This window comes from Dreissena polymorpha, chromosome 3 (assembly GCF_020536995.1).
Source record: "Dreissena polymorpha isolate Duluth1 chromosome 3, UMN_Dpol_1.0, whole genome shotgun sequence".
Lineage (NCBI taxonomy): Eukaryota > Metazoa > Mollusca > Bivalvia > Myida > Dreissenidae > Dreissena > Dreissena polymorpha.
The window spans coordinates 58,835,158-58,847,290 of NC_068357.1; the positions used below are offsets into that span (position 1 = coordinate 58,835,158).

At 36.2% G+C, this 12,133-nt stretch overlaps 1 protein-coding gene across 1 annotated transcript in view; it reads right to left on the minus strand.

Annotated features, from left to right (window-relative positions):
- Window positions 1–12,133, minus strand: part of LOC127874334 (valine--tRNA ligase-like) — a 51,963-nt gene that overhangs the window by 21,221 nt on the left and 18,609 nt on the right. The window contains exons 5-12 of the mRNA XM_052418580.1: window positions 10,424–10,588; window positions 8,704–8,785; window positions 5,302–5,530; window positions 4,613–4,792; window positions 3,342–3,466; window positions 2,811–2,914; window positions 1,960–2,041; window positions 1,138–1,214 (exon numbers count right to left, since the gene is read on the minus strand). Of these exons, the coding sequence (XP_052274540.1) occupies window positions 1,138–1,214; window positions 1,960–2,041; window positions 2,811–2,914; window positions 3,342–3,466; window positions 4,613–4,792; window positions 5,302–5,530; window positions 8,704–8,785; window positions 10,424–10,588 (1,044 nt within the window). The remainder of the gene's footprint in view (window positions 1–1,137; window positions 1,215–1,959; window positions 2,042–2,810; window positions 2,915–3,341; window positions 3,467–4,612; window positions 4,793–5,301; window positions 5,531–8,703; window positions 8,786–10,423; window positions 10,589–12,133) is intronic.

Genomic DNA, 12,133 nt, shown 5'->3' on the forward strand with positions numbered 1-12,133 from the left:
GTTTAAGGGCTTTTTAGTACGGATGGCAAACCTAAGCAAATCCGTAACCGGTTAACCTGTTTCGATATTCGAGCGGTTAACAGGTTAACCGAATGTCGTATTGACACATATATGGAAAAAAAATCCGCAAAACATAAACGTTTATAAACAATCACATGTATATCAAATATACTCTGTCTTGTTGATTGTCTTGTAACCTAATTACTGAAACCATGTAATCAATTAAATACTGTTTCTTTACAAAGTGTGTTGGTCGTTTAAATTGGGAATATACATTTGGAATCCAATACTTAGTCATTTCTGAAAGTCATTTCCGACATTGTTAACATGCTTGTCGGTGAACTGTGATGTTTCTCTGTTGTAATATTACCTTCATGTCATTTACACATAATTATTGTTCTACACCTTGACCAATGAAAGCTAGTGCAGAATTCGAATTATGTTGTGTTTTATTTACACTCATTATCCTTTAAGAATTACGTGCATTAACAGTTTGCTGATTAATCACAATTATCAATGAGCGTAAATATATTTTGCAATGGGCATTGTGGTTTCCTAACCTCTGTTGTTAAGGCCTGTTTATACTCAATGTTCATTAATCCGCTGTACCCCGATAGTTTACAACTCTAATCGCTTTTGATCCGCATGGGGCATCACGGGGTGGTAATTGCCGATTATTTGCGATAAGATAAGTGGATTAGCCAATACGGTGAAATGAAGTAAAACTGAACTAACCATTTGAGCATTTATTGCGTTAAACCGAAAATGGTGTTTTCTGAAGAATAACCGAATATTAATATTGTAACCGGTTAACCTCCTTAAGAAACGGATAACAGGTAAACCGAATAACTGTTGCCATCCCTACTTTTTAGTAATATAATAGTGTTCCCTTAACCTCTATTGATTCCTACTTTTCCTCAGTAAGCTGTTATACCAGTACTAAGTTCACATACAAAAAAGTACTTCATAATACAAGTGGCAGAAAACTACCATATTAGAACCAGAGGTAGGAAAAGTCTGGCAACGACACCTTTAGTGTAACAAGAGATATCAGTATCTGCACAAAAGTGATTTAAAAATATGACATTTAGATTAGAATGTTAAATAATTGAAAGAGATTAAGTTATTAACTCTCACCTGCAGTTCTCCAGCCAGTTAAACCAGGTCTTCTCGTGGGATTCAGGAATGATCTTTAATTCCTTGTCCTGCACAACCTGAAAATGACAACAGACAATTTTTAAAATAACAGACTGTAAAAAGAGACTTAGAACAGAACTATCTATTACACTTAATAAAAGTATACCCTAACAACAGAACTTTCTGTAACAGTTTCTGGGTTAACAGACCACCAACAAAAATTTCTATTCAAGATTTTGGAATAAAAGGCTCAAATATGTCTTAAAACTTATAAAAACAAGAGCTGTGTTTGTCAAAAACACAATGCCCCTATTGCGCAGCTTTGAAGCCATATATTTGACCTTCGACCTTGAAGGATGACCTTGACCTTTCAACACTCAAAATATGCAGCTCCATGAGATACACATGCATGCCAAATATCAAGTTGCTATCTTCAATATTGCAAAAGTTATGGCCAATGTTAAAGTTTTCGGACGGACGCACAGACTGACAGACAGACAGTTCAACTGCTATATGCCACCCTACCGGGAGGCATAAAAACAACACCGTATTAAGCAATTAAAGGGGGCAAATACTGATATAAGAAAACATTTGTTTAAAGATGCAATTTTTAGGGAGGAGTGCAATTTCTTATTTAAGTTAGAAAAAGCAGGAACAATATACATGCATTAAACATTTTTTTAACAATTTTATCAAAATAGTATTTGTTTAAGAAAAACAAATATGGCAAAAAAGGAAACATATTTTGATTTAATACTAGCCTATACTTATGGGAAACAGCATTCAATAACTAACAAGCCCTTTTTAACGCAGCATGCATACCTTGACAGCGTCTGCAGACATGTCCTTAGTATCCACGTACCATTGAGGTTTTAACAACGGCTCTATCACGTCCTTGCTACGACTGAAGGAAGATTGGATGCATACAGAATTGAAATAACTAATGACAATCATAGGTGTTAAGAATTTGTTAAAATTGAACACATATGTTCTTAATTCTTTACAGGCAGAGTGAATACCAATTGAGAACCAACAGCTGAACAAGAAGGCAATCTTGCACTACGCTCAACAAAGTGAAAGGCGAACATATTGTTAAAGATATCACCTGGTGACAAAGTGTTTGACCCTACTTGAGCCAGATACTAACATGGCCTTGAATTGTTGAAAAGATAATAATTCTGACAGTGATTTATCATAAATGATTCTTCTAAAGGGATATGTTTTTTTCTAAGATTTGAACAGATTACATGGTTTTTGCCACACGCACCTAGATATCGGGTGATCATACTAGCTCTCCGCAAGCATATTGTGCTCAGGCATGCTTAAACAAGTAACGCCTAAGGTGGAAGCACTATCGAACCTAAGGCTATGGTTTGAACAAACTTAGTGGCAGACCAACATAGTATGTCTACACCAAATATTTAACACCTATCCCTTGTGGTTTTAGAGATTAAAGTTTTTTATTATTTACTATATAAGTCAATATACACCATTTGACTTCAGGACAATTATTAGTTTTGACCACAGGGGAATGATTTGACAGAGAACTAAGCAGAGGATCATTATACCATGTTATACCCCATATATTTATCCCCTGAGATGAAGATTTTTGAAGTTATTTAAGTATATATAAACGCTTCAGAACGCGGCTAATATAAAGACACCAATATTACCTGCATATAGGGACCACCATGGGATTATCCAGCTTCCCACGCAGTAAACCTTTCTCTTCAAGGGCCTTAAGTACGGCCCTCCTTGCATCAAATCGCTTCATTCCCTTGAATGAGAGAAAGTTTTCACAGTTTTTGACACATTATCTTTTATGTGCTTGATATTGTTAAGGAAGAAACATTTATAAATTTTTTGGTTCAATTAATTTCTGCATTAATAAGTTATCTGTCAAATGTGAAGCACTGTTTAATTATTTGTGTCATAAGAGCTACACGCTCAATAAAATACAAAACGGTTAACCTGATTGTCTTTGACAATCTTCATAGTGATGGTTAACGGAAAAATTACATAAACGTAAAAAACTACATAAATCCTAAGGATAAGCAATTATGTGAACATCATTCATCAACCTTTGTATTTAAAAACATGGACTTAAGCTTAGGCACAAACTCATGTTCAGAAAAAAACTCTACCATCCGCGGTCATGCTTTCAATGTTAGTAATGATAGTGAGAAAAGGCATAAAATACGTACAGAAAATACGCCACAATCTCCGGTCATGTTTCCCTTGTCATCAATGACGGTGAGGAAGGGCAGCTTGTGTCTCAGTCCGACCTCATAGTCGTTGTGATCATGGGCCGGGGTGATCTTCACTGCACCTGGAGGAGAAAGGACAAATAGCCATGTGACCTCGAGAGTGTTCAACCCATTACCACATGAAGAAAATTGAAAATGGCTAATGCAACCAGCATTCAACAAGAACAGTCTGCAAATAACTGGCAGTCTGTTCAAGTTTTATGCTGTTTGCTGCTATCAGTATCTTAGGGTTGGAAAAGAAGCCTTTAAGACTTTAATATAGCACAAAAGGTCTTAAATTAAATTTCATTTTCCAAGGAACTACAAATGCGTCAATGTGTGTATCCGAGTGATAAAGTGTTAACAACATTCACAAAGATTTGAACAAGCCACAGATGGAAAACAGCCCTGTCCATTGATTACAAGGTTTGTCAATTAATGGCAACCTTTATAAAACCTGGTTGAAATATTACAACAAATTTGGAGCAGGAGGATGAAGATTAGGAATATATGTGATCTCACTCGACTTTCACCAGATTTTATGTTATATACAACTCCTTTAAGAACACCTTGTATGGGAAAAAAAGACTGAACACGTTTCAAGAAGATTGCACAAAACATATAACATTTTGAGAGTAATTATTATATTTGACAATGTGTACTTTTAGACACCACATAATCAAGTTCTAAACTTGGCTAACATATCACAGGGACTAATTTTTCTTATCATATTATAAAACATTCTTTGATTCAATTTATTTGACTTTCATATCTTGGACTTATTACAAAAATTATTGAAATATCCATAATAATGCCCCGAAGGAGGGCATATAGTGATTGGACCATCTGTCTGTCTGTCTGTCATTCCGTTACACTTTGCATTTAGATTTCGCATTTAGGTTTCGAAAAATGCTATCACATAGCAACTTGATATTTGGCATGCATGTGTATCTCATGGAGCTGCACATTTCGAGTGGTGAAAGGTCAAGGTCATCCTTCAAGATCAAAGGTAATAAAATCATGTATCAAAGCGGCGCAGTAGGGGGCATTGTCTTTCTGACAAACACATCTCTTGTTATAACTGTAATCGTTCCTTACAATTAATTTCTTATCTCAGTTTCCAAATGATCCAATGGCTGTCAATTTGCTAATTCAAATTAAAGAAAAAAATATAGATTCTCTTATAAAGCCCCCTTAAACACAAATTTATACAAAGTACAGTAGCCTACCAGTTCCAAATGCTCTCTCCACAAAGGAATCACACACAATCGGCAACCGTCGATCAACAAAGGGATGTTTTACGTATTTCCCATGATACTTCATGTATCTATCATCATCTGGATGTACAGCCACAGCAGTGTCTCCAAGCATTGTCTCAATACGAGTTGTGGCCACAACGATCTCATCATCTATAAAAAGGAGAAGAAACGATGCAGCCATGCCTTAGTTTGAATCAATTTGCATTTAAAGTTCTTGTTTTGCCTCTTTATGAGTCATGCTTTCCGAAAAAGAGATTTTATGAATATTATGCTAGTTCAGAGACACTTAATAGTGTCAGTCGGCAGGGATCAAGGATCACAAAAAGTAGAGGATGCTGCCTGAAAGGGGAAGGGGTGGGAAGCAGGAAGTTTGAATAAATTTTGTCATGAATCAGCATCCATAGAATTTTTTAGTCTAGAACTTTTGAATAAGTACAATCTTCTCATTTGCTATTGAAAATTGGCAAAAATACTTAAAACTTTTGACAGATTTTTGTTCTGTCTGTGGTCTTTGCAAATTTCTTGTCACCACACAAATGATTGTGCCGAAATGTTTGTATTTATCATTTGTCAGATTTGTCTGACCAATAGACTGCAATCAAATTAGCCAAAATAACATCTGATATATCATTTATAAAAAAACGTTCTGATTTACTAACCGGAGCCCTCGACTTTGTAGGCAAATGAGATGAGCACCCCAAACTCTACTTTGTCCTTGTACCCTGGTACAGCAATCATGGTTTTCCCCTCCAGTTCCTCTTTGTCGACCTCGATGTCTGATATGGCAGAGTTCAGGGTACACGACCAGTTGACCAGTCGCACACTGCGGTATATAAGACCCCTCTCATGCAACTGTATGAACGCCTCTGTTACTGCTGTGCTCAGTTTCTGCAAAAGGATTGAACCCTCTGATATGCGTTTGTAGTCCCTCAAAAAATCAAATTAAGACCTTTCCCTTGATTCGAGTTTTACAGGCTTCATTTCCAATCATAAGATAATGATGAGCAGCAAACAGCATAAAACCTGAACAGACTGCGAGTAACACGCATATAGCCTTATTCATTTTGCTTTTGAGCGAGAATGGGTAAATATCAGAGCCAAACATTATTTTAAAGAAAATAATGTTTTCTATATTATAATAACTGTAGAAAATATATTATTATTCTATTTATACCAGATCTTAGATAGTATTCACTGTTTATTGCACGGAAAAATACATTTGAAATACAACAAGAGCTGTCTCCATAGGATGACATATGCCCCTGATAAACACTTTGACATATGCCCCTGATAAATCTTAGCCCAGAGTTCGAAACCTAAACGCAGACCCTAAGTTCAAGGTCAAGGCCAAAATTTGTATGCGTATGGAAAGGCCTTGTCCAAAAACACATGTATATCAAATATGAATGTTACATCTGAAGCGACATAGAAGTTATGAGAATTTTCAAAACATAAACGCTTAGTGTGACGGACGGACAGACGGACAGTGCGATTTCTATATGCCCTCCTTCTGGGGCATAACAAAATATAAGTGGCTTATTGCATGGATAATCAATTTAGAATAAAAATCTAAGTCACTTTGAAGTTAAATGCAACATTAATATATTAATGAGTCGCGTTCCAGACTAATCTGGGACCACACTTTATGCACATGCATAAATCAGATCTTCCCAGAATGTGGCTTAAATATTTCCTGCATTTCGATGGTTTATTGGTCAATATCATTTATGTTGCTACTACTTGGGCTAAATCTATCATGTTTTAATTTCTTTTCTCAAAGCTTCAAATCATTCTAAAGTGGCCAATAAGCTATGATATGTTAAAGTTATTTCTAAATACAATATGCTACAATTGTCTAGCTGATGAAACACAAGACCACAACTCTTTTAATGTGAGTCAAAGCCAATACGCATCATCGTTTATCAAGTAATTACGTTAACAAAATCTTGAAAATCTCCCATCGAGATGTTAAATTATGACGCATAGATTTTATATCACCCCAATAACAAGAGCTTGTCACAGAAGTGCCAAATCCCTGCCGAAATGTGTTTGCTTATATGACAACATTTGTTTTAGAGAGTAGAATAGTATTTGTAAAACATGGCACCTGTGTCATTATATTTATATTTCAAGGATCAATTAGTTATGTAGTGTTGGAGCTATAAATAAACAAGAGTGCCAAACTGTCACAAGATACGCCCATTTGAAGGCTTTGGACAACTTGATAACTTTACCATGACCCATATTTGAACTTTACCTACATATCATCTAGACACAAGTTCTGACTAAATTTGGTGAAGATCAGATGAAAACTACTTCAATTAGAGAGCGTACACTATGCTAAATGCTTGAAATGCACTAATTAACCTCATTACCTAGTTTTTGACCCAGCATGACCCATATTTGAACTTGACCTAGATATTGTCTATACACAACTTCTGACCAAATTTGGTGAAGATCAGATGAAAACTACTTCAATTAGAGAGCGGACATCATACTAAATGCTTGAAATGCACTAAGTGACCTCGTGACCTAGTTTTTGACCCGGCAAGACCCATATTCGAATTTGACCTAGATATTGTCCAGATAAATCTTCTGACCAAGTTTGGTGATGATCGGATGAAAACTACTTCAATTAGAGAGCAGACACCATGCTAGATGCTTGAAATGCACAAAGTGACCCTGTGACCTAGTTTTTGACCCGGCATGACCCATATTCAAACATGACCAAAATATTGTCCAGATTCAACTTCTGACCAAGTTTGGTGAAGATCGGATGAAAACTACTTCAATTAGAGAGCGGACACCATGCTAAATGCTTGAAATGCACTAAGTGACCCTGTGACCTAGTTTTTGGCCCAGCATGACCCATATTCGAACTTGACTTAGATATTGTCTAGATAAAACTTCTGACCAAGTTTGGTAAAGATTGGATGAAAACTATTTGAATTAGAGAGCGGACACTGCTGTGGACGCCACCCGCGGCCAAGGTTGTTTTTTAAAACTGGCGTATAAAAACAAGAGCACCACATAATGGGTGCTCTTTTAAATAGATAAGAGGTCACAGTGACCTTGACATTTGAGCTAGTGACCCAAAATTGGGTGTGGCATGTAGAACTCATCAAGGTGCAGCTACATATGAAGTTTCACAGTTGTAGGTTGAATCACTTTGATTTTAGAGCCAATGTTCAAAACCTTGACAAAACGTTAAGGTTTAAGCACAACCTGGACGGCGGACACAACGACGGACACGACGACAGACACGACACGCTGACTATGACAATACCTCGGGTTTTCTCCGATAACAGCCGAGCTAGTTATAAAAAAGGGAGATAATTAAAAAACTACAGCCGAAAGAGTTATGGTTCATGTTCACTGCACTTCTCATAGTTGCCATCTGTTTATATTTCTAGTTTCAAGTAAATCCCTTCAGTAGATTAAGAGTTATGCTCCAGACAAAAATTTACTTTGAAATTAAATTAAAGGAAATAATTCAAAAACTAAGGTAGATAGAGTTTTGGTTCATGTTCACTGCACTTCTCCTACTTGGCTTCTGTTTATATTTCTAGTTTCAAGTAAATCCCTTCAGTAGATTTAGAGTTATGCTCCGAACAAAAATTTACTTTGAAATTAAATACAGGGAAATAATTCATAAACTAAGGTAGATAGAGTTATGGTTCTTAGTCACTGCACTTCTACTACTTGCCATCTGTTTATATTTAAAGTTTCAAGTAAATCCCTTCAATAGATTTAGAGTTATGCTCCAGACAAAAAAATTTACTTTGAAATTATATAAAGGGAGATTATTAAAAAACTAAGGTTAGATAGAGTTATGGTTCTTGGCCACTGCACTTCTCCTATTTGCCATCTGTTTAAATTTAAAGTAAATCCATTGAATAGATTTGGAGTTATGCTCTGGACAAAGTTTCGGATGGAAAGACGGACGGAGACTATTACTATATCACCTCCGATTTTTTTTTCGGCAGGGATAAAAATGTGATCGGAATGCCAGAATATTATTTTAATGTTTGTTTCATATATGGAAGTCAGATGGTTCTAACCTCATCCATTGTGAAACACTTCCTGTCCCAGTCATAGGAACCGCCAAGCTTTTCCAGCTGTTCATAGATTCGGTCGCCCTTCCTGAAAACATTCATGATTACATTTTTTTTTAAATTTGGTGCCCAATGTTAAATTTTAGATTTTTTTCCCAATGTATGCCTAAAATTCCTAATTGAAGGTTACCACACCAACAAAAATTCTTAATTTTTATTTGAACAGTATGGTCATTTCCCTATCCAGCTATATACGTTGAACCTTGGTAAACATAATATTACAAACCCTATTATTTTCAATTTACCGTAGGTTTCCACGTAAAGCGCGCAGTGTTTTACCTCCAAAATTCAAATTAAAAAGCTGGTGCGCGCTATACATTGATACAACGCTATCCTGGCTGCTAAATTGGTAAAAAATATCTTGTGTAATCGTAAATAATCAAAATGGCCACCATGTTTTTTTTCCAGAAAACTACCACCCTATAATCGTATAGACTGAGAGGCCATTGTCGAAACAACAAGAAGTCGCTACTCGTAGATATGAATACGGTAGAAGAAGTTTTGGTCAAAAATAAATTTGTTTGAATAAACTTGCGGACATTTCTTTGTTTGTGTTTTTACACTTCTTTATTGATGAATTCCGATGGGTATTGTTGTCGACATTCCAGAGAGCAGGCAAGGGTATGTGCCAACGAGGTCTTTTTTGCGGGTAACGGTAGGTGTGAAAGGGGGTCATTTTGCACTTCGTAATTGGCAGATGTTATTGAGTAATATGTGCCACGACTTGTTATGACGCTAATTGACATTTGAGACACTAATTGACACTTGAGAACGTGAAGATATGCAATTGCATTTTGTGTGTATAAATATTGAACGTTCAACAGTGGTGTACCTCAACAACTGTATCCCCGTCTCCCATGCGACATTCAAATTTACCGGTAATGCCCATACTTTCCCCGAGGAAAAATCACAGGATGTACACTTATTCTTATTTTCTCACGTTTTTCACGAAATGCACGTTAACTGTCAATCTTTTGCTAGAAAATTACAAAATTGTCAGAAAAGTATAGTGCTATGCAACCAATGCTCCTAATCATAATGACGCTTTCTATTTTGAATGCTTAATTAAGCTTTCCAATGCCCCGGATTATTGGATTGTGCAATAGTAAAATGGCTGCCATTTTCGGTCCGATTTGGTGGTTTCATTGTCTTTAAATATTTGTTCTCCATTTTTGCATTTAAAAAACAGCCTGCGCGCTATACACGGGAGCGCGCTATACGTGGAAACCTACGGTATAAGTATTTTAAGCAAAAAACCCCACACCAATTGCTAATTTTAGTCGAAAAGACGCAATTTTTTCCAAAGGCAAAGGGCCCCAGCCCCATTCCCAAATTGGTGAAAAAAACAACATCACTGAGTAAGTAAAGCTTTATCCTAACTAGCTTTTCAATCCTTCATGTACATAAACTTGTGTTTTATCCTCCTGAGATAAACCCCACAGATAGAATACATTTTAATATACATAGGTCTTCTAACATTGACAAAACCTTCCAAAACCAAATCTATTGATAATAATTCAACAACACAAGACTAACCATCACACCACTTTCAGAAAAAAAACATGTTTCCTTCTAAGGTATGATTACGTTAAACTTGTTATTTCATATGAAAAATTATAGGACATGTATTCACTAAGAATACAGTATTAACAATCAAACAACTCACTCTCTTTTCCATTTCCATATTTCATCAACGAAATTTTCTCTGCCCAAATCATGTCTGGTTTTCTTCTGTTCTCGCCAGACTTTCTTCTCCACTACGACCTGTGTTGCTATGCCTGCGTGATCACATCCAGGTACCCATAGAGTAACCTTACCATTCATTCTGTGCCTAAGAAGATATCATAGGTCAGGCATTAGGTATAAGAATATAATTACATAAAACAATAAATAATATAGAATTTACATTTCAGACACAGTTTAGTTTAAATTCTATTGAAATTACTGTGGAAACAATATTTTAATACATAGTGTACATTCATGTGTTCTATTTATTAGTTTTTTTACTTACCTGAATAACAATAAATTATATTGAATGGAGTTGAACAAATGCTTTAATTGGCTAAATGTTGAGAGATGAAAAATCTCTATCAAGGGGAAAATCTACAGTGAAATATAAACATGCTGCCCCATGCTCCTTTGTTTTAACCCCCCATTCCCTTACGGTTGGTGGACCCCCCAAAAAAGGAAATCTGTTGAAATTATATTATTTTTTTTGGAAATATGAAATTACAAATAAACAAGAGTGCCAAACTGTCACAAGATACGCCTGTTTTAAGGCTTTTGACAACTTGATAACTTTACCATGACCCATATTTGAACTTGACCTACATATCATCTAGACACAACTTCTGACACAAATTGGTGAAGATCTGATGAAAACTACTTCAATGAGAGAGCGGACACCATGCTAAATGCTTGAAATGCACTTAGTGACCTCGTGACCTAGTTTTTAACCTGGCATGACCCATATTTGAACTTGACCTACATGTAGATATTGTCTAGACACAACTTCTGACCAAATTTGGTGAAGATCAGATGAAAACTACTTCAATTAGAGAGCGGACACCATGCTAAATGCTTGAAATGGTTTAAGTGACCCTGTGACCTAGGTTTTGACTCGGCATGACCCATATTCGAACTTGACCTTAATATTGCCTAGATACAACTTCTGACCAAGTTTGGCGATTATTGGATGAAAACTACTTCTATTAGAGAGCGGACACCATGCTAAATGCTTGAAATGCACTAAGTGACCCCGTGACCTAGTTTTTGACCCGGCAAGACCCATATTCGAATTTGACCTAGATATTGTCTAGATAAATCTTCTGACCAAGTTTGGTGATGATCGGATGAAAACTACTTCAATTAGAGAGCAGACACCATGCTAGATGCTTGAAATGCACTAAGTGACCCTGTTACCTAGTTTTTGACCCGGCATGACCCAAATTCGAACTTGACCTAGATATTGTCTAGATACAACTTCTGACCAAGTTTGGTGAAGATCGAATAAAAACTATTTGAATAAGAGAGCGGACACTGCTGTGGTCGCCTCCCGCCCGCCCCCTGCCAAGGTGAAACTATAATACTAGTACGTCCCGTTTTTTTTTTAAACTGGCGTATAAAAAGGATACCAACTTAAACCTTAATTACAAGTATTTGACAAGTCACAATAGAATTTATTTATTTATAACATGAAGTCACAAGATTGCTCTGACTTTCTACCCTGCCCCTTTTTAGCACCAACTAGTTTAAACCTATTTATTTTAGCTAGATTGCATCAAAAGCTTTAGGCCTATTAAAACGCTCTTGGGTCTTTTTCCTGGGGCTATAACCAGTACTTTTCTTTTGTGAAGAACGCCCACACAATGGGAAT